General features: G+C 40.5%; 2 protein-coding genes across 2 annotated transcripts in view; both read right to left on the bottom strand.

Annotated features, from left to right (window-relative positions):
* The window catches only part of lyst (lysosomal trafficking regulator), a 61,064-nt gene extending 54,757 nt beyond the window's left edge, over positions 1 to 6,307 (bottom strand). The window contains 2 exon segments of the mRNA XM_038737026.1: positions 4,033 to 4,292; positions 6,015 to 6,307. Of these exon segments, the coding sequence (XP_038592954.1) occupies positions 4,033 to 4,113 (81 nt within the window). The 5' untranslated portion in view covers positions 4,114 to 4,292; positions 6,015 to 6,307.
* A 1,237-nt stretch (positions 6,308 to 7,544) lies between these two features.
* On the bottom strand, positions 7,545 to 22,999 carry nid1a (nidogen 1a). Its single transcript, XM_038737452.1, has 20 exons — positions 22,709 to 22,999; positions 20,656 to 20,958; positions 20,356 to 20,582; positions 19,949 to 20,247; positions 19,655 to 19,795; positions 18,790 to 19,041; positions 18,312 to 18,512; positions 17,946 to 18,179; positions 17,601 to 17,738; positions 16,898 to 17,026; positions 14,306 to 14,449; positions 13,190 to 13,309; positions 12,431 to 12,649; positions 12,096 to 12,259; positions 11,162 to 11,288; positions 10,571 to 10,742; positions 9,748 to 9,905; positions 9,535 to 9,658; positions 8,732 to 8,844; positions 7,545 to 8,139 (listed from the first exon to the last, which is right to left on the bottom strand). The coding sequence occupies exons 1-20, from the start codon at positions 22,910 to 22,912 to the stop codon at positions 8,009 to 8,011; spliced, it is 3,600 nt and encodes a 1,199-aa protein (XP_038593380.1). The 5' UTR covers positions 22,913 to 22,999; the 3' UTR covers positions 7,545 to 8,008.

The raw sequence follows: 22,999 nt of genomic DNA, 5'->3' as shown, positions 1-22,999 counted from the left end.
AATCAACTGATGAAAGTATTGTGTTGATCACAAGACATGATAATCAGAGCCTGACTGCACACTTTACACATTTGAACAGTAGCACTTGATTTTCTCTCAAGTGCAATGACCTTAGTCATGGTGAACTGACTAAAAAGTATAGGAGCATTAACGGCAAATAAACGTGTTGCCAGATATGTTTAAAATGTTTAGGCATATAATTTCTACTGCATGTTTTTCTCAGGGCTGAAACATACATGTGATTTTGACATTCTAGTAGGTAGACTGTGACTGGTTTGACTTAACAAGTTATGAAACAAAAGCTCTTGGTGTGAAACTCCCCCATCACTTGAGGTTAGGGATTACTAACCCTGAAAAGATGAAGGCTGAGAAATCTCCAGTCTGAACATGGTCTGGTTGGTTAGTGCTTCAGTTTTAGGTAATTACTTATCTGAATCAATCCCATAATACTCAAAAAATGCACTTAAGTGATGTTGAACTGCTAGGACAGGTTATGTACTGTAATCTTTGTCCTGTATTATTTTGCTGAGAAACAGTGCTGCCTTTTGGCTATATATAACACAAAATCACATTACCTAGGGTTAAACTGACATCATTTATGATGCCCTTTTAATAAACCTTGGATTTACACTAGTCAGTGTCATCCACTCTCAAAATAAAAACAATATCATAAATAATTTCCCCATTTTACTACACTGCTGTATGAAAATGAAAAAAAGACACCAATTAATGTAGCAATTACTTCTCACAGTATTGTTCTCGTAGTTGCTCTGCGCAGATGTGGAATATGATCCATGCACATTATCGTTAATTTATTTAGTTAGCTAGAGCAGTTATATTACAGCTGACATAAATGCCAGACAAACTACACAGCATCATGTCTCTGATAATACATACAATGTGCACTGTGCAATTTGTCTTTTACTAAAATATAACAGAAATAAAGTATGGTGCATCGGACTCTGCTCAGCCCTGACAGCCAAATAATTAACTCTGGGGATGAAGGTGAACCAGCATTGCCATCTTTGCCCCGTCCTTTGTATTCAACACATTTTGTCTTATGCTTTGCTCGACAAGTTTAATCTTCTTTGGACAAGGATTCGGGGCTTTACCACAGAAGGAATGTAAAGCACCAAACTGAGCTTAGAAAGCTAATGACAAGTAATGTGGGTGGAATGTGTGACCAGGGTTGTAATTCAGAAAATCACTCTATTTAACCAGCTTTACACACAAGTATATCAGTAACAAAATACAGACAATGGACATTTACATTACAGCCCATCATGATTCTAAAAACATGACTGTTAAGAGTAGCCATAGAACAATACTCACAAGATGAATCCCAACACCATGCAGGAAAAATGTATTTTCAAGCACAGGTCATCCATTTTTATGCAAAAAGCTAAGTTCAACCAAATTAACATTAGTCCAAGACTGCAACTGACTGAGTTTAAAGTGATATAAGAGTAACTAAGAGCCAGCAAACCTCAATTAGCTGGAGCCCTTTGATACGAGAAGACGGAAAAAAGTGAAGTGTTCCAAACAACTTGCTTTGGTGTTTTGAAACATCCTGTTAGCTCATAATGAAACTCAACGTTCCACAAGCAACAAAACCAGGTCTATTGTTTGGCTCGTTAACCATTTTACTAAATTGACTCCGCTCATCAAGATTCTGAGAGATCGGGCAGAACGGAAAGTGTTCCCACAGATTTTCCGATGTAAGTGTGCCCAAGGCAAATTTGCTTTGCCGCAGGACACACTAATACGATAGCTTTGGCTCCATAAAGGAAGAAATTCTAAAGAATGAAAAGAAAGGCTTAATGCCAGTCTTCTCATTATAATGAAGCTATGATATGAATGTGCTTATTTAAAGTACATGCTGCAAATTAAATACAAAACATGATTTTGATTTTAGTGGATTGATCCATATAGTAAATGCTGTTTACATTAATGTACAGCATTAATGCACATTAATGTACAGTTCATATATAGCAAGTAGGAGGATGGGTGCAACAAGTGGGAAACTGAACCAGTGCTCTACTTTATAAACAGAGCTAGGGAGATCCACCACAACAGTTTGAGACTATTTCCCTATTGAGACTATAGTTTCGTTAAGCCCCCCTCCCCCCCCAAAAAAAAGGAAACAAAAAGAGGCAGACTACGGTGAAACATCAGGTCACCCTTTGACCCCATCCAACAAGTCATCCTAGTTCTGTTCCTGCCCTTGGTCATCATGGTGTGCTGTGAATACGTGACAGAAATACCAGCGAGAGAGATTAATGCTGACAGAAATGCAGATGAAAAGCAGAGAGAGATGAGAGACAAGAATGCAAAGAATAAAAGATGAGGGAGGCAGAGAAAAAGAGTGAGGCTGCAGTACCAGTGCTTTCACACTTTTTTCCCCCTGGCACCGTATTGATTACTGCAGGAGATGGTGTCTTTTTGCCCTCCACATTTCACATTTGCCCTCTCAGTCGTTGGACAGTTTCTATGATTACTTTGTCACGTTTACCTGCGTACTGGCAGCAACAACTAGCAGACGCCACTTTGGGTGAGATGCTAAGGACGTACAGCATACACGTGTGCAGCACTCATGGGATTGGCAGAATGAGCTGAAGAAAAAATATGATGTGCAAGCAGTGCGGCAGTATCCATGTGAGTGCTACAGCTTGTCACTGTGTCCCCCATCAGATTCAACCAGCAGGGAAAGCTACGGTCTCAGCACACTAGAGAGTACAGCTGTGCTCACACAGCCATCTTTCTGCTTCTCATCCAAACACACACACAAACACATAACAGTTTGATCACTGTGAAGGTGACAAGCGTCATCCCAAGAGAGTTGTCACAACAGAAAAGTGACATAAAAAGTTACTGAGTAAAAGATGGGCAGAGCCTGCTTGGTGCTGTCCAAGCATTACTATGGCAACTGAGATCAAGCCACACCATTTCTACAGCTGATTTCCTGATCCACACCTACGTGATTAACAAAGCAACGAAGCATACCACACAACACCACAGATGCGATGACTGTAGAGGAAGGAAGCCATGTTTTCCAAGTAACAAAAAAAAACCGCTACAGACTTTCTTAGCACTCATTAGCTTTAAAAATGGTTGCAGTTCTGTCTTGTAAGGGTGACCTATACATGATAAATCAAACATAATCGACTAACATAATGGCTAAATCTGTGTGTGTGTCATGATCACTTTTAGCCTGCAGTTCGATCCTAATCCAAGTCTCGTGATCTGGCTGCTGTTAAGTTCCCTGAGAACAGAAGGGGGGGGCAATTTCATAACCACTGCTTCTCACTCCTGTGATACACCGACAAAGGAAAAGTGCACTTGCGCAACACTCATAATGTGCAACCTGTGGTTTACACCTCTACCTCTGTGCAGTGACTCACTGCTGGTCCTGCTTGCGTTTATGTATCAGATACATTTCTGACTCTAAAAAGTGGCATCTGGGGCCAAATGAAAAACAGGAAGGTAATTTAAGCAGCTTAAATGAAAAGGAGCAGACTAAAAGAATGTGAACAATGTTTGCTATTGTTGGATGATGTTACCTTGTGAACATTTGCTTGGAATGAAACAAATCTCATACTGACACCAGCACCCTGCAACAGTTTAGATGCAGTAAGGACTAAATATTTGGATTATGGTGTGTCAAATAAAAAAAAAACTCTAAACCAACAAGAAACCCTCATTCTTTCAGAGTGGGCTACAATAAAATGAGTTATGCTGTATTTGCAAGTTGTATCAACTTTATTTTCCTATTTTATAAGTCTTTAAGAATTAAATATTGTACATGACCAGTTTGGAAACTTAAACATGATGTAAACAATTACTTTCTCCATCAGAATGAACAAGATATAGCTAACTTTATTCAAGACTTTCCAAATAACATTTCTATTTGGTTAAGGCTTTATCCTGCAGTCGAGGAACTGAAAGTAAACAACACCTCCGCCCACAGAAAGACCCCTGAGCTGAGCCTGTATCACCCCGGCTCCTGCTTCAGTGTCTGCCAGCAGCTCCTACCTGCAGATCCGCTCCTTGCAGTCTACAGTCCATGTACTTCTCCCAGGCGTAGGACAGCTCACTCTGCTGTGGACTGGCCATGTTGTCAGGGCGTCAAGGAAGTCCGGAACGACAAAATTCTCCTTTTGTTTTCCTCCCTAATCCTCCAGACGGCTAAGAGTGTCCCGGGCAGCAGCGAATGAAGCCCCAACTCTTCTCCTGAGTCATTCATAGCAGATTCATAATTCACTGCGCTGCTTTGCCCATTTTAAATTGTGCTTCTGCAGAAAAATTCAAGTGTCAAAGGTTAGCAGAACAGATTTAGCTGACAAAGCCACTTTCGCTTTTGCCCACGAATTCAGTTGTTTGTGAAGCACTTGAACCTAATTTGAACCCGAAACTTCATACGAACTAGTTTGACACACAATTGCATCACCAAAACAACTGACTGAAGCTAGCTAGCGATATCTGACAGAACCTGCGTCAAGTCTTCTGGCAGGTTGAAGCAACTCATTTCCGGTAAGGTATTTTGTTTTCAGAATAAAAGCACCTAAATTGGTACAGTATGTATAATCTCGGTAGAAACCCTTACAAAACAATTAAATGAGATGTTTACTACTTTATAACAATAATTACTAAGCAGTAATAATTTCTGTAAATTTAAAAAGTCTAATTTAAAGGCGATACATTCTAATGCAAGGCCATTTTGTTTCTATAATTACAAACCACACATGGTAAATATAGCTAAAGCAATAGATATGCATATGTAATAGTAAAGCATTCATTCCCACAATTCAAAATGTTAAGTCTTAGTAGTGAGGTGACTCGCACCATGCCAAAACTTGGGCTGGGCAAAAAAACAATAACAATAATTATTGCAATAGAATTTTCCTCAATAACAACATAACAAATGTTTAATAAATGTTTGGTTTAATTCATTTGAATCATGAACGAATTGGAACTTAATTATTCTATTAAGATATTTATTTTGTTGAGGAAAAAGGGACTGAAATAAGGTTTTACTTAATTTTCCTCATGCATTTCTGTTATATTTTCTTAATATTTTATCATAATTGTTTTGAATGTTCAACCTCAGATTTGGTAATAGATTAATTGTTTAGCCTGTGTTTATCATGTTCTGACCATAAAGAATAGTTTAAAAAACACAATTAACCATCTGGTTTCTTCAACTTTCACTCAACATCAAAAATCAGCCTTTAAACTTATCAATATCAAACAGTGTTAATTATTTTATCATGATAACATTTTTGGCCATATGCCCAGCCCTAGTTCAAGGTTTCCTTAATAGGATTTAAAAACAAATATTTCCTACATACCAAAGTCTACAAATAAAGAATATATTCTATACTTTATTTTTTCTGCATGATGAATTTCAGCAAAGCAATTATTTTGAGAATAATAATAATAAATTAACATCCTACATTCTATTCCTTAATAGCATAGATTCTTCTCATATATGATTGCAAATATTAACTATGTACCACAAACTCTGTAATTGTTTTTAATTTACATTTTCCACTGAATATATTGTTTTCTTCCACTTGAGGACTGAAGTGCTTCTCAGTTGCCATTTAAATTTTATTTTGAAAGTTCTGCTCGACAGTTAGGTTTATTGTTGTAGCTAACTTGATCATAAGAGGTAGCAAGAAAGCTCGATGATTTTAACTGTAATATTTGCATAAACGCCAAATTAGCCTCAGAGCCGCTATATCTAATGTGTTCTACAACGTACTTTAATGACAAAACACATGTTCCGAAATTTGAGTTCTTTTGTTAATAACAAGCATAACGTTAGCTGTTATGGTGGTTGTTGCATCGCATCGTAACGTTACTGTGTATGGCAGCTGTCAAAACTGTGTAACACAGAGCAACGAACACATCGTTAAAGGCTTTTACTATAAGCACACGGTCCAGCTATAGATACATCTTTACATTCATGAAATTCAGTTCCAAGTTTTAATCCGAAAACCCTCCATACATACCTTCGTTTCCCATAAATTAAAGCCAGCTAATGCTAGCTGATGCTAGCCTTCGTCCAGCAGATACTACTCTGTGTGATTCTGCCCTAAGTGCTGACTGCAAGACAATCCCGTACAATATCGCCGTTTCCTTGTGTGCCGTTATTTTTGGAACGTCCCAGAACATCAACGGCTGGTGAGCAACTGAAAATATCTTTTAATGGCGGTTAGGAACAAAGATTTAATTAATTCTGTTAAGTTTAGTTAATGTTTTATTTCTATTTGCTTAGAGGATATAAATCCCATATTTCGACACAGACTAGGCCTACAGTTATCATGTTTGAGTCCTCTAGATAAAGACAGTTTGACTTTTAAAATCATCAGACTTGGCACAAAACACAACGTGCTAAAATGAAAGGCGTCTCGGTGTCCCATTTATAAAATAATTAATCCAAAAGACTAATTTATTTGTTTTTAATCCGCGTTGTCCACGGCAAAATATTCCTCGCAGACAAGTTTGAGGGTCGCCACAGAAGTCTCCTAACCGGTGACATGCCCACTGACTCCTGCCGTGCTTCCCATTGGACAACACACAAGTTCCCCAATCAGTCAATACATTTCTTTCAGGAACGCTTGTTTGAGTTTGTTTTACTTTACGCTTTAATTACTTGTTTATTGAAATGTATGGGGTTGATTGTTCTTATGTGGTATGTATGATGTTTTGGCAATATTGTTGTTACACATTCATGTTAATAAAGCTAATTTTAATTGAATTGAGTCTCGGTAAATCCACGAATACACCGCGGCCACTTATCAAGATTTGCTGCTTTTATTTGTCTCATAGCAAAGAATATTTTGATAAATAATAACTTTAGTTGCAAGGTTGCAACCCCATTGTGAATATTGTGGTTTCCAAAGGTTGAGGCTCGTGTGGTAAATTTACCAAATTCCGAGTTTATCAAGAGCCCATTAACGCACCATTGACGTAAGCAAGTGTCTCCCTTGTTGCGGCAGCATACAGACTGGGGGTGGCAGCATTTTTGTTTATATATATATATATATATATATATTACAAATCAGAAACGTCATCCAGTTGACACATTGCATTTTGTAAATGGGCCACGTGAGAACAACAAACTAGCACTTAGAGGCAGGTTTCTATATTATTTCTTAAGCAACATGATAGGGCTAGTCATTTGTCCAGTGTCCTGGTAAATTAAATCCACCTAGTGCCACATTTCGTCACTTCTTCAGGTGGTTGGCTCAGTTATTCAGGTAAACGTCTATTTAATGAATTTGAAATACATAATATAATATATAACAAAATGAGGTGAAACTAATTTACAGAGTATTTCATGATAAATTTAATATAATATTAGTGTTTAGGGACCCTACAAACTATATATCCTACATTATATAAATCTGCTTTAGACAGGTATTTTTTTTCAACCCTATTGACAAGCTTTGGCACCCAAATATGGACTTGTAATTAACTCTACCTAACACACGGTGTCGCTATTATGACACTAAAGCAACAGACAGTGCAGACCAACATGTTAGAAAAAGTTTATTCTTTTGCTGCCCAGCATGTAAACTCATCCCACCAGCATGTACAGAAACTAGTCATACTTCACAATACCTCAATGAGATAAACTAATCCAACCATACCACAGTGTAACAGCATCTGACATGAGATGATGTCATGCCGTGACATGCTGTGATGAAGTTCACATTAAATTATGTATCCCTTGAGCTTTATTCTCAGGTTATGTGCACTCAGGAAAAGACAAAAAAATAATAGTGTTTGTATTTACAATTCTCAAAGGCATTTGTGGTTTTATAAAGGCAATGGGAAATGTAAAAATGTAGATAAGCATAACACTGAGCGATAAAAGGCACAGTTTAGTTCATCTCTGGTTTTCAGTGGCGTTTTCAGCAGCTATAGTTTAGTAATGCTGAGTGGCTCCTAATTTGCGGTCAAACATCCAAACAGTGTCAACTCTCGCAGCCGCCTCCTTTCAGTACCCGCTGTCTCTCTCCACGCAGCCCACAGCCACTGCGTTGCTGGGACATTTGCAGGAGCGGCTGGTAGGGGTTGCTAAACAGAGGTGAGTACAGCCTCCGTTGTTCACAGCACAGTAGTTTTGTCCTGGTGGAAGTAAAAAACATACCAACTGTCATTAACGTGGCACATTCCAGGACATTTGTATATATCATAAGCCAAAGCCCCCATAGCAGGGAACAGCAGAGAACAGTCTCTTCACTGTTTGTTCAACAGATATATTCTTAAAGGAAACACAAGCAAACTCCAGATGTTGGAGGCCCCCTCCCGCCCTGGCTCCACATTCCCTGGCTTTATGCATGCAGCCTTATCTAGAAGGGAGGATAAGGCCTGATGCTGCACATCAGTAATCCCTTTACTTAATGCAGAATTCCTCCTGTTGGTTCCAGGTCAAGGAGTGAACCTGTGATTTTTCTTGTTCGCACTCTGCACTTGTACCGAGGGCACAGAGGTCACAAAACAGGGCTGCTAGGTCCTGAAGAGTATATGGAAAGTATATTAAGTCTGACTCAACCCGCAAATGTAATTGTAATATAAAGGTGACTCCAGGCGTGAAAAGACCCAATTACTAGGTAAATAAAAAATGTACCTATAAATAAACATTTTATAGACTTCAAGAGCAAACATTTGTAGGGGAATTTAAGGGGACTATATGTATCCTCACAACTGGCATATTTACCTGAAGGACACTGGGCATAGGCTGTGGCGATCCCATATAGCTTGGTCCGTTTCTGAGGCTGGAACTCGTCTGACTGCCTGCCAGTGTAGCGGTCCACAGCCACAACGGCATCCCTGTTGTAAACACAGTCAGCACAGGAGTTTAGCAATCCGGGACTATCAGCTTGAGAAATGTCCCCCTGCCTCCCAGTGTTTTGTATAAAGTACATCGAGAATGAGTAAATGTTAGCGTAGGTTTCTTAGCCATAACTGACATATAGTTTGTGTGTGCCTTCCCCCCCACCACGTCTCAACCTTCTCCAGAGAGGCTACTGCTCTGGCAAGATCAGAGAGAGGCCCTGGGCAGGTCACTCACAGACGCTGAGAAATTGCAAGCAGCTGCCACTTTTTAAGATGCTTCCTCACCCCACATACACACACACAAATAGACACCCCAACCCCCGCCTTTTTGCAGTGGCTAACATACAGAATCTGAGCGCATGGGAAGAAAGCTCCACAGTCTTCAAAGTGGGAGTGTCAGAGTCTTGAGGTGTTGGGAGCTTCAGAACCTCTGACCTCCCCTCTCCTTCCTCCACCTTGACAGATCTGGGTTCTTACATTGCACAGTGGACCATGGATAAAGCCTGCATTATGTACTTGATGCTATAAATTCCAATGTGTAGTCATTTTAAACTGTCCAAATTACATCAAGGTACACAAGAACTAAACCCCTACCACAAAATGTGTTTAAATTACACCCCATATGTTGTCACTGGAGAAAAAGGTAGACTTCAAACATGTTCATGGTAATACAAAAAGTCAAACCTCCGCCAGTCAGTGTAGTAGATGTTCTTCCCAAAAGACGTGATTCCAAAAGGGTACTGAATGCCCTCCATAACCTGTCTGCGGTCACCCCGGCCAGGATGCATGCACTCCATCTTATGTGTGCCTACAGGCAAGAGATTACACTTATTACCGATCACAAAGCAAGCATCATTTCATAAATGAGTCATCCATCTAAAAATCTACAGTAGCTACCTGCATCTGCCCAACAAAGCTGAGAGCTCTGAGAGTCGTAAGTCAATCCGTTAGGCAGGCTGAGATCATCTTTAACCAGCACCCTTCTGTTGGATCCATCCATGTAAGAGGTCTCAATCTTGGGGGCATCGCGGTTCCAATCGGCCCAGTATAGATGACTGTGGTAGGGACAGGTGTGGAGTCAGTCATTATCAAAGTGAACAGATTTAAATTTTGGTAGATTTTAACACAATTTAATAAAATCTTTTACCTATACAGTTGATGCTTTAACAGTAGATAATCAAACGTGTTGCTAAGCTTCTCGTGAGTCTGATGATTTATGATAAATGTGATAATAATGCAACACAAACTGTGGTGCTATCCAGGTGTGTATTTACAAAGATTTAAAGGAATAGACAGGAGCTAGATGAGAAAATCAGTACCGCTTTCATGTAGAGCCAGAAGCTGGTATACTTAGTTTAACATAAAGACAAGAAGTAGGGGACACTAGCTAGGCAGGCTCAGTCCGAAGTGAACATATCTGCCTCCAGACACAACACATTACGTCTCGTTTCTTAAATTCATACAAAAACCAGAGGCGAGCGGTTTTCCTGTTTCCAGTGTTTATGCTAAGCTAAGCTAACAGGCTGCTAGCTGTAGCTTCATATTGATCTTCTTTTCTAACTCTCTGAAACAAAGGAAATCAGCTTATTCCCAAAAATGTTTTTATTGTGTCCTGCCAAATCAGAACTGAGAGGGGATGATTTTGCTTATAACAACTTAGCAGTTTGGTATCTCACTCTCGTATGTGTACCATGTGAAAAGAATGTGAAACAGTACACACCCATTGGGAGGGTCAGTGATAATAGCACGGGGGTTGACAAGATCAGAGTCTATAATGACACGACGCTGAGACCCGTCCAAAGAGGCCACCTCGATGCGATCCTTCACAGAGTCTGTCCAGAACAAGGTCCGCCCCAAGTGGTCGACGGCGATACCCTCTGGGCTATCCAAATCTGTTGAGAAGTTACATTTAGCACATTGGTTTCTTTGTAGTTGGAGAAGTTAGTAGTTGGAGTTGTCAACTCTTAAATTAATCGCCAACTATTTTGATAATTGGTTGGAGTCAAATGGACTGATCCCGGCTTCTAAAATGTGATTTTTTGTGAGTTTATTTACTCCTCTATGACAGTAAACTGAATATCTTTGGATTGTGGACAAAACAAGACATTTGAGGATGACATCTAGGGCTTCCGACATTTTATACGCCAAACAAATAATCAAGCAAATAATTGACCGATTCATCAACAATGAAAATAATCGTTAGTTGCAGCCCTATTTCTTTGCTTTATGAAAACAGTCTCCTGATTCACAAATGGCTGAAAAATGAAAGAGAACCAGCAGAGTGAAGGATAAACGTGAACAGGGACGTTACCTGATCTAATGACCGCAACGGGTTCTCCTCCCTGGATGCTGGCCTTGCTGATTGAGGGAGACGTAATTTCAGTCCAGTAGATCATTTTCTCCATACAGTCATAAGCCACTCCAATGATTACCTTTTCCTGCAGAGGGGGTCAACAATCAACAATCTTTGAAGTGCACTTTGTTCAAACAAGAGTGGCCTGAGATAAAAACATGAAGAGCAGATGTGTATTTTTTTGACATTAACGTCTAGACATGAATCCAAACAAACAGAGCCACACACTGAGCATGAGCAACCCGGCCAGGCTTCAAACCAGCTGGTTTGGAAGTCAGTGTGATGCAGATTGCAATTCCAAAGAAGTCAAACAGATGTTAGCAATTAGTGTGAATGTCACCATGTGCCTCCAATAAAGCGCAGGCCTTGAATGCATGAAGCACATGGGGAAATCGTAAGAAATGCAAGAACGCAAGTATTATTACCAGCAAGGGAGCGACTTGTGTAAGAGGCTGAGCTCATGATGTATACACAACTGAGAAATCCAAACATACTGTAGCTTTTTGGGATTGTTTTCTCAAGTATAATCTGAATGATCACGCATATTAAGTAACTCACTTACTCAAAAGTGCTTATTGTACAGCTATGAGATCTTAGGAAACATAAGATCTTATAAACATTTGTTAGGACAGACGTAAACCCAATTCAATATTCCCTTTTACCTCACATCGTAATACATTTTAACCAAATATGTTTTCACAAATAGAAAAGCTTATTAAAATCTACCGGAAAATGTTGGTATTGGATTGTAGACATGTTAAATAAATCACTCCTGGCGAGCATTTCAAACCACAAAAAAAATAAAACCAAAATAGAAATGGATCACACGGATCCACTCAAACTGCTTGTAGAACTTTCTCTCTAAGGAGGAAGTTAATTTAAAGAAACTTACAGGGAGGTGGAGGACAGCCCTGGCACCGTCCTTTTTCATATCGTAACCTTCCAGCGGGATGTGCTCTATCCTGCCGCTCTGGGCATACAACAGGTGTGTTCCTGGAGGCAGGGGGTGGACATCGGGTCGAGGGATGGGTCCAATAGGTGGCACAGGATCAGCACCTACCGGAGACAAACACTGACAAATCAGGGGTCTTGTGGGGGGGAAACCAACCTCAAATCAGTTTAGTTTTCTGGTCAACAAAAACTTCTTCAAACTCTCAGTTGGTCATGCTTGTTCGGTCTTTAAATACACAGAGATAGCTACACTTTGGTCTCTTGTTGTCCACTCACAATTTGGTCTTGTGCCAGGTGCAGAGCGAGTCCCGCTGATCTCCTGCCCATTTTGGTCCACGCACCAGCAGTGTCCCGTGCCGCCGTGGCACTGCATGGGTTCATAGTCACCGTTCTCATCACACGTAGGGATGTACTGTCCAATGGGAGGTCGGGGGCCCCGTGGAGACCCACCCTGGAGACTATCTCTGTGAGTCTCACATTGTGTTTTTGTCCTCTCTGGAGAGAAATATAAAAAAAAAAAAAAAAATATATATATATATATATATATATATATATATATATATATATATATATATTTATAAGCTCCACAGTGAACACAGATGCTGTGCAACAATGTCACAAACTTATTCACAAGGTAATTTATATTTCCTTTATATTCTTCTGCTTTAATTTCAGCTATGCAGAAACTCCCACATCCTTCTTAGGACAAATTCCTTTCACTATCCAGAAGAAAATGAAAAACAGGTTCCAGCTGGCACCAATATACTCTGGCGGGGAACTCATTTCCAAACACTCCCCTTGTCCAAATGGTTGGAATAAACAATGCTGAGAATGGAAATTATTCTAGTATTGACTAAATCAAAGAAAACTATTACCAAAACTGTCAAAAGTCCCACGACAAAATAAACCAAAATAAACTCTTAGCAGCACAGACTGAATGTTACCACACTGAATATAAAACCAAGTCAACTGACAGCGATGCACTGTTTGAGTAAGACTTGGTGTTTGCTTGTCAAAAAGTGACAAAAGACTCACCTGAAGAGCAGTAGTAGCCGTCGCCATAGTAACCCGGCCTGCACTGGCAGTTAAATGATCCCTGGGTGTTATAACACACAGCGTCCCGATGGCACCTGCCTGGCTGGCACTCATCTATGTCTTCAGGCAGGATAAAAGAGGGTGAGCGAGGGCAGAGAAAAACTGAACGAGCTAAAATGTTACGTGCTTGTCCGATTCGTTGTGTCCTTTTATGGTCGGGGATCTACACTATGATCTGGGTCAGACTGTGCCCATAACTGTCCTCGGAGTGCAGAGCACCAAGCAAAAGGGGTGAAATGAATGGAAACTGAATGAGCACTACTGAGGACCAGCCTACACGCCAATGCAGGGCACATGAAATTCCCATCTGTTTTTCAGGTTTTACTGTTCAATCACAGCAGCTGTATTATGTAAGCAGTCTCACCTCCCCCAGTCCTGAGCAGATGGTTTACCAATTATAGCCTCCAAGTCCATATAATGGATTTGAAATCTGGACTACTTGTGTTCAAGGACTATCCTGTTGACTTTTAGCCTGTTGACTAGAAATACTTCACATTACATTACCAACCATTAAACATGTTATATGACTTAACCACACCATTTAAGCACCTACAAGTTTCAGCAGATGTTTGTTGTCGTTGAACTTAATCATCAACACAAAAGGCAATTGCAAGGAGGGAGTTAAAACTCTCCTCCTGATGAAACTTTGACAAACAAAACAAAAGTGAAAAACATATTCGTTGTGGTGTACTATCTACAGCAAGTTTCAAGTCTGTAATTAGATTTTGATATTGCACTAAAAATAATGGAAGCCAGTGTGTTAATTTAAAGTTGTTGATCAGTCTTAAAACTTACATTCTGTAGCTTAAATGGCTGGCAGTAATGTATATGGATTAAAATATGCAAACCACTGATACAGTTCTGTGAGTCTAATGTTATAGTAATTAACTAAATCATGTAAAACTAATTAGTTACAATATACTTTAGATGCAATAACTACTCATTAATGTTAAATAAATTCTGTATCCTTTGAATGAGGCCCATTTTGTAGATAAGCAGTTCATTCCTGTGATTATTCTTCAGCACAGGCAAATATTTAGTGTCTCTTTGCAGTACCTTGGCAGATTCTGCCATCTCCTATGAACCCTGGCAGACAGGAGCAGATGTAGGACGAGCCTCCAGTATAGCTGCACTGAGCACGCTCAGGAATGTCACAGTTATGGGTGCCTGCTTCACAGGCGTCCACAGGTCGATTAACCTCTGAAGAGAAGAAGACCAGGGAAGTACTGTTCATTCATTTTGGGATTTGATTGAGATACGGATACTGATACGTTAAAGCATTTCAAAATGACCAGACATCACATTTAACTTTTAAACAGTTTAACATTTGTCATGCTTTTTGTCATTTTTTTTTACCTTAACAGGAATAGTTCACCTTCTTGCCATGAGTAATAATCTGTCCCATAAATATAAGGCTACAGCCAGCAGTTGGTTATCTTGGTTTAGCATAAAGACTGGAAATGGGGAAACCTTTGGTTTGTGTTTAGAGTAAACAAAGGAGATGATGTGTTGTATCTGGTAGGCAGATTTTGTTACATTTGGACATAACCAGGCTAGCTATTTCCTCCTGTTTCCAATCTTTGTGCTACGCAAAGCTTAGCGGCTGTAGCTTTGAACTATTTATTTATTTAAAGGTGCAATGTGTAAGAATTGAGACTACTCTCCAACTGTTTAATTCAATGTCACAAAAATAGGGGGCAACATATTATATATCAGGTCAAAACTGCTGCTAACTGCCGTTAACTAGTTGGCTCAGTTAGCCATGAAGTTAACTTATCAGTCGTATTAGCTGACTGAGTCCAGAATGGGTACTAGAACAGGAACCAGGCGAGCGAGCAACAGAATCGGGCTTAGTAGCCTCCCACATCCAGACCAGGCAACCAGACCGAACCAAACACATTCTCCCAGACAAACAGAGGCCACTTTGATCAGTATTTTGTTTGAAAGTGAAGTATGTTTTACTATGAGTTTACAAGGCAATTAGTTGAAAGAGAGAAACGTTAATTCAGAAGGTGTACAGTAGAATTTTTCTGTTTAAAAAGGAGATTAGGTGTAAGAATAAGTCAGTTCTTAACATTTTGTGATTTTATTTTGTTTATTTATTAGACTAAAAAGGCTAAGAGCTTGTGTAATGTAGAGAGCTCGCTACTCACACACATATCCAATCTGAACATGGTAGGGGTGAAGGACTGAGCTAAACTATCAGACTCTTCAGGTACAAAGTGGGTATTACGAGACAGCATGGACTGGGGCTAGCCAGTTAGCATGCTAATTTCAGACACGCTAATTTCAGTAGATATCTCTACATATCTGCAACACTATACTTATATGTCTTTGACATAATGTCAAAACTGTTATTTCATCTGTTGATGGAGTTTGTTAATTTTTTAATTCTTTAAAGTCTTAAAAACACTTACAGGGGCTCTCAAGTCTCACGCATTCACCGTGAGACACAGGCATTTCAGCCAGTTCACACGGTCACACGCCAAACCTTGTATTTCTCACACTGAGAAGTCCTTTGTTTACTCTAAACACAGACATTTCTGTCAATTAGCCTAGCTGATGTAGTTCTACTAGCTGGACTATAGCTGGACTGTATAAACTGTTAAGTAATTTAATTTATATCATAACATCCTATTTTTTAAACTCTTCATACGTTTTGTGTGTAAAAATCTTATTTTTAAAGTAACTAGTAACTAAAGCTGTCAGATAAAGTAGCTACAATATTTCCATTTGAGATGTGGTGAAGTCGAAGTAGAAAGTGGACTACAGATATTTTTCTATATTTGGCTCTGGATGGAAAGCTATCATCCATCATGATAGTGAAAATAGCTGGCCACAGTGCTTTAAGTGGGAGTCCCCTACCCCTGTCATGGCATTAAATGTGCAACAAACAATTACAACACAAAACACCATTCATAAGCTGAAATGTGCAGTCTACTCACACACACAGCTTGGCATACATGCGTAGGGCAAGTTCTGCCATCCTACTGTAGGCCTATGTGTACAGCACGCCTGTTCAGTGGGCTCGTTTGGAGCCAAATTTCTTTTTAGTTTTGATACAGTTGTATTTTTGAAATATAAGTATATATATATAAATAGTTTTTTTAATCAGATTTACCTATTGTTATACTTTCTATTTGTTCAGGTCAGTTATTAACTATAGGTAAAATCTAACTGCCAGTAAAAGCTTGAGGGGCTGAGGGGCCACTGCTGCAAATATTTGAGTGGCTCCTCCTCTAACACGCGTTATCTCACTCTAAACTTTTGATAAAACTTGAGAGCCCTGTTTACATCTTAGACATTGCACCTTTAATATATGTGGGTTACAGTTGGTGACAAACAGCACAGTGGGTGTATTAGGCTATTTAAACACACACATTTACAGACACAGTCACGCATGCAATATAGGCCTGAAACTTAATTACACTTTCAACTAGATAATCTCTGAAATTGTAATGTCACTGCACCAGTCAGTTCAAAGTTGTATGTGTGTACTTATGCGTGTGTTTTATCTTGATCTTCCCTGGTCTACTTAATATTTTAAGGCATTTTATTACAGTTTATGTCTGAACCTGTACATCCCAACTACCAGGTGAGATTTCTGAAATATATAATTGTACTTGGAAGCCCACAAACACCACTTACCAATGCAGGTTTGCCCGTCACTGGCAAACTGATATCCATCTTCACATTCACAGCGGAAGGTCCCGGGCTGGTTGTTGCAAATAGCATGGGAGCCACAGATCTGAGGATTCTCTCTGCATTCATCGATGTCTGATAAAGAAAAGAGCCAATTATCACATGCTAATCACTTTCACAGCAGGTCCAAGTTTGAGTTTGGAGCACTGAAGTCTGGATTTGCCAGATCAGTGTCCTTCATTATCAGATGTTGGGAGATCAGAGGAGAGAGCTTAACTAAATTTCTTAATTACCAATGTTTGAAGATAGCATCTGTCTGAAATACTTCCTTCCTTTTTCTACTGTATTGGCCTCAGAGCTTTTCGTGTCTGGTCTCTAATGCTAAAGATTCTTGGTTGTATAGAGTTGGAGCTAGGGATGAGGAGCATACTGGACATGTTAACCTTGTCTGGGAGTCTGGGAAACTTTGTTTACCATGAGAGACTTCCTCTGCTGATTGGCAAGATTGCCCAGTTCCCCAGGAAGGAAGGCTTTAGAAAGTTTGGGTTAATTAAATCCTGGCTCTAAACAGATTTGGAAACTGTTGGATTTACTTGAAAGCAGAAAATAATATGGTGAGAATCAAGAGATACACACAATCAAGAGATCAAGAGAGATACACCCTCTTTATTGCCACAATCAAAGGTATTATATCACAATTCATTCTTACCATAACATGTGCGGCCATCTCCGTTGAAGCCAGCAGCACACTGGCAGGTGAACTGAGTACCCTGTTCAGGTCGGCACACAGCGTTGGTGTCACAGCCGTGTCTTCCAGTGAAACATGGGTTCTCATCGGGCTGCCGTCCTGAGAATTATGGGTGTATTTTAGGAAGACGTTACTACAATAATATTAATTCATGCGATTCAATGAGACAAACTTATTTACAATTCAACAATAGCCCTAACGTTTAGTAAAACTGTCCTTGCTCAGGAGGATGTTATATGTTGTGCTCCAGGAAGGAAGTGAGCACAGACCAAAACAGGAAGACAAAAATAATCACCATGACCTCACCATTGATATCCCCGATCTTGTTGCTCATGGCGAACCGGATGATTTCATTACTAGTGTCGTACAGGACAAAGACCTGGTCCACGCTGAGCATCTGAGTTGGTTTCATGTCTCTTGAAGGCTCGCCATGCTGGCAGCTCTGGAAGGTGATGGTCTGACGCCACTGAAACGTCCTCGTGTCAGTGGAGCCATCGGGCAAGCTCACTTCATAGTCCCGATTGGAGGATGAGGTGATCACTGGAAGGTTTGATAGGCAGGTAAGATATCTTGACTTATATGATTACAAAACAAAAAGACCTTGACATTATTTTGGATAATTGGGTTCAGTGTTAAAAAACAGTGACATTCTCTGTTTAAGCTGTATCTTACAGTTGTTGCTGTACTGGTAGATTTCAGAGTAAGGGTCGATCTTCACAATGGAGTCACGAGGCACCTCAGGGACTCTGCCATCCAGGGTGGTGCTCACCACCAGGTGGTCGTGCTCATCGATGCCTTTGAACTCCTGCCTGATGGTCAGCTTCTCATTCCCTGGCAGAAAGGTCACCTCAGCCTGCCGTGTGAACTCCCCTCCTACAGAGGATGGAGAAGAGGAGGTTAACTCTAAGACCGTGGCCGTGGATGAACTTTGGTTTACTGCATTCTGTCTCAGCTGGGGTAACGTGGGGGGAATTCAGCTGGACAGAGTGAGTAAAACTACAGCTGTATGGCAAACTGCTTGTAGCAGCATTAACATGCTTCATTTTCTAACCAACCGAAGCATGAGAAAATCACAGGAGAAGCTGTGTCACAGGAGAAGCGGGGTGTCCATTGAACAGATATTGTTAGTGCAGTTGTTTTTCCCCCTCACCAATAATACTGAAGCCATTCTTGTAGCCAGGCTGCTCCAGAGCAAACGCCCACCCAATCACACCTCCAAGGCCCGACAGGGGCTGCAGTGAGGGCCCAAGGGTGTAAGGGATGTCACTGATGGCCACATAGGAACGGCCATCATTTACCACAACGTATGAGTGGAGATCGTTGCCGTTGAACTCCACTGGAGAAGGAGAATTGCCCACATACACTCTTCCATACACTTTACCATTCATCCTCTGTGGCTTCCCTGCAAACACAAACCAAAATCATCAAAGTTAGTCACTGAACCCACAGATTTGCCAAATTTGGTCAAAGAAATCCAGGAGTAGTGTAATGGAAAAATTCACTTTTTTTCCAAGAACATTTCAAGAAGTAAAACTGTTAAACTGCTAAAAGACTTTCCTCAACGTCTTTTGCCAGCTACTAAGAAGAACAATTAACACATAAAATGCTTTCTGGGAGTTTAAGATAATGATTTTAAACAGTTGAAACAGTTTTTGAAAACCAACCTGGAAGAAAGCTCCACTATGTGAGCGTAGAATAATTTGGTTTTAATATGTTTTCGGACTGATGCTGTCAGTGTTCCGTGTTTAACACCAGCTAGTTAATGACATTAAAATTTTTGTTATAGATAATTTTAGCTAGGCTTACGTTAACGGCACATCACAGTGTTTTACATTAAGGTTCAAAATTTGTTAGCTCAGACCTCATAGAATGTAGCCTGCATGAAACTCTAAAGTTTGCCACATATTTCATGCATTTTAACCAAACCCATTCCACTCTGTTGCCCTAAAGCAGTAATACTCAGTTTCAATCTTGTTGCAAAATTGAAACCACTTAAAGCAGAAGCGTGACATTACCCTCCGCGACACACTGTATCCCATTTCCATAGAAGCCAGGTCGGCAGTAGCAGCAGTATCCAGAAGAGTAGTCCCTGCAGTCAGCAAACTGTGAGCACTTATTTCTGTTGTTTGCACATGTTCCAAGGTTGTACGAGAACACTGAAAACACAGAAGAAATATGACAGTAACAGAAAATGGATTAAATAACTAATCTCCCCAGCAATGATAAGAAATGTTTCTAAATGTTATGTCAATGGGCATAAAACAAAATTACACTGTTACTCAGTTTGAGCCCTTCTCCTGTGGACTCACCATCTACATTTATTTCTGTGTCGTCCACCACTAACACTTCTGGGTTCTCAGGCTGATGTGGCTGGTACTGAACTGGGTGGACTTTGATCTGCCCCCCTTCATAAGAAGGGTACTCTACTTCCTGTCCATCAGTAGACGCAGGCCTCCTTGCACCAGCAGCATCCTCGTGGCCTTCAGGGGGGCCCTGTGGTGCCACCTCAATGGGTAATTCAGTGACCTCACCTGGAGCCACGTTGGTAAAATAGGGAGAAGTTCCAATCTCATACACCCAGACACCTCGCAAGCCAGAGTTGGTCTCCCTATGAGAAGAAAAGAGACCTTTACAGTCACTGTTCTTGAAAGATTATCCAAACAGCAACACTGGTAGGGAAATGTGTTCCTGTGCTGACAGCCATTGGCTGACTTACTCTGCTAAAGCCCTGACGGATGACTCGTCATCAGTGGTGGTGCGGTAGTATGGTCCCTGACTGTTAAACAGGAAACCCTTGACCAAACCCTTACTGAAGCCAGCATGCATGATCCCACTACCGTCTTCTACAGGCGTGGAGGAAAACTGTACCCCATCCCTTGGGTACAGGACAATAGCATAGGAGACACTCTCCAGTGATGCAATAACCAGCTGGAAGGTGTTTTTCTGTGTAATAAAACATTTGAGAGTAAACGAACAGTTCCATTACAAATCACTTACATAACCACATGATGCGCACCTTCTTGTCAATGGCATCTCCTCTACTTTGAGGCGCATGGGTGGTGACATCCACCCAGGTGATCACCACAGCATGGTTGGGATTGACTTCATCGTCCTCAGGGAAGGCCCTGTTAATGTGCTCGGCTGCCCGACGCAGAACATCAGGACTGGAGTCTTGACGGAAAAAAACTTTCCCCACACCATCACTTGTGTCCAGGTCTCCTTGCAGAGCTGCAATCATGCCGAATATTGGGGGCATTTTGCCAAGATATGTCGACTCGCTTGTTGGCTCTGTTGTGGCAACAAAGCCATTGCTGTTGATCTGAAATTAAAAGCTCAAGTTGGTAATGGGGATAACAAAAAATTAGATGATTGCAACACCGTTTGACTGTCTTTACAATAACTAGGATAACATATGAAGAACTGTTTCACAGCAGAGGCAAACCCACTCCACTCTGACCTACTTTGATCTTTATTCCAAACTCATTAGACTAATTGTCAGAGTCAGCTGCCATGTCCTACAAAAGCACTAATGAACATACAGAATGGCATATAACACAGATTTTACACACTTCTGGTTTAACGTGAACACACTCAGGGCTTGAAATAAAGAAAATCTGGGCTTATGTCAAAAATACACGCACACAGACACTCTGCACATAGGGCTCCTCCACTTCCTGACCAGGGGAAAACAAGAGCACTATTGCTGGCCCGGGCCACACTGTTTCCTGTCCTTGCCCCTGACGAGTAGCCCCAGAAAGCCTGAAGATTGCACACTAATCTTCATTATAGAAACTTCTTGCCAAAATGGAAGATCGAGCTGGGAAAGTGATCAGTGATTCTGATTTTTTTAAAGACGTAGTGCAGAGAGAGATCTTTAAGGTTAGTGGATCTGAACATGTTGCGGAATATGAATCACCATCAGCAGACGATAAAACCTCCTCATAATTAGATAAAATGTTTTTTCTATAACTGCATCTGGTAGGAATACACTCCTGTGAGCCTCAGGGCACAGACAGTTCAGGGTAGACTGTCTCATAAATGAAACAAACAAATATACTTAGGTCATCTTGATTGCAGTAGAGAAATATGTTTGTGGTATGTGATGCAAGAATAACTTGGAAGTAGTCAGCAGTGGGGAAGCCCCCCTCCCCCAGACTGATTGTTATAACAAGGAATTAAATATTTATTCTCAACCTCAGGCTCATGTGTTAACCATGACATTTTGCCTCTGTGTTTGTAAATGTTCCATAAACAACAAAGACTACTGGCTTTTCTTAAATAAAATATAAGATATGGGCAAAGGTTGAGTTCCTGCTTTTCAAGGGAAATACTTCTTGAAAATAATTACTCTCTGATAGAATATTATCCAAATGCAGGACAATTAAAACAGGGATGCAGCACTTTTCTTCAAAAAGGAAAATCACAGGGCATAAAGGACTGTTTGTCTTGACACAATGGTGCAGCTTTCAGCTAAATTCTGCAATTGACCATTTAAAAGCTCCACCTGTCAAATGCAAACAGAAAATAATAAACATGTTAACAAATGTGAAGAATTCCAGACTAACCTGGCCACTATTTTGCATCAGTTTACATACTGTATGTTATTTAGATATTGCAGGACCTGAACAGTTTAAACATTTGGTTCATATAAGCTTACTTCATTCTCATTGGCCCCACAGTAATGTGTTTTGGGGATGGATTGCAAAATTAGGTTCCTAGAGTAGCCTACTCTGGTCTTTGTATCAACAGTAAGATGATAACCTCAGGGGAAGCTGTAAGAATGCGGGGACACATGCATTTCACAAGATACAGCAGCCTCTGTGATAAGTAAATCAATATTTCCAAATACCGCTGAGCGACAGAAAAAGTTATACCCTGCCCCAGAAATATTTTGTAACTTCCAGGCATTGTTTAAGGTTGTTACCATTGACCCCCTTTCATGTTTAACTACCCGGAGTTTCTAGCTTATGCGCAATAGCGCAAGTTTGATGGACAGCCCGCCCGGACCAATAAATCCCACGCGTGTGTGTAAAAAGTAATATAGTGTAAAGAGATACGGCTTAACTTACATATATGCTGTCAAAAATGCCATCATAAAACAAAACGGGCTTGTCCAGTTCAAGTCGGTGCGTCTGGTCGTTCCCTGCTTCCAGTAATTGGTCTCTTGCGCTTGGACCGAACGGAAAAAGCCCTCCCCGCGTTATGCTCTGTACCGACGCCACAAATCCAAGAAAACTCGCACAGACGAGCCATCCTTTCTCCTGCCAACCCATAGTTCGTGTTTCAGGAGCAGCTGAGCAGTCCTGTGGTTTGCCCAAGGTTAGTGGAGAGTGACGCACAGGCTCCACTAAAGAAAGTTC

This window comes from Micropterus salmoides, unplaced genomic scaffold (assembly GCF_014851395.1).
Source record: "Micropterus salmoides isolate LMB-PRFRI ecotype aquatic unplaced genomic scaffold, ASM1485139v1 Ms_hic_scaffold_22, whole genome shotgun sequence".
Classification (NCBI taxonomy): domain Eukaryota; kingdom Metazoa; phylum Chordata; class Actinopteri; order Centrarchiformes; family Centrarchidae; genus Micropterus; species Micropterus salmoides.
The sequence above is the reverse complement of the archived record's forward strand: the minus strand, read 5'-3'. Positions and strand labels throughout refer to the sequence as shown.

Coding starts and splice junctions, on each gene's coding strand:
- nid1a (XM_038737452.1), bottom strand. CDS start 22,912: ATGGGTTGGCAGGAGAAAGGATGGCTCGTCTGTGCGAGTTTTCTTGGA. Junction 17,739..17,945: donor CAAGATCGGGGATATCAATG/GTGAGGTCATGG, acceptor CATAATTCTCAG/GACGGCAGCCCGATGAGAAC. Junction 12,260..12,430: donor ACCTGGCACAAGACCAAATT/GTGAGTGGACAA, acceptor TGTCTCCGGTAG/GTGCTGATCCTGTGCCACCT.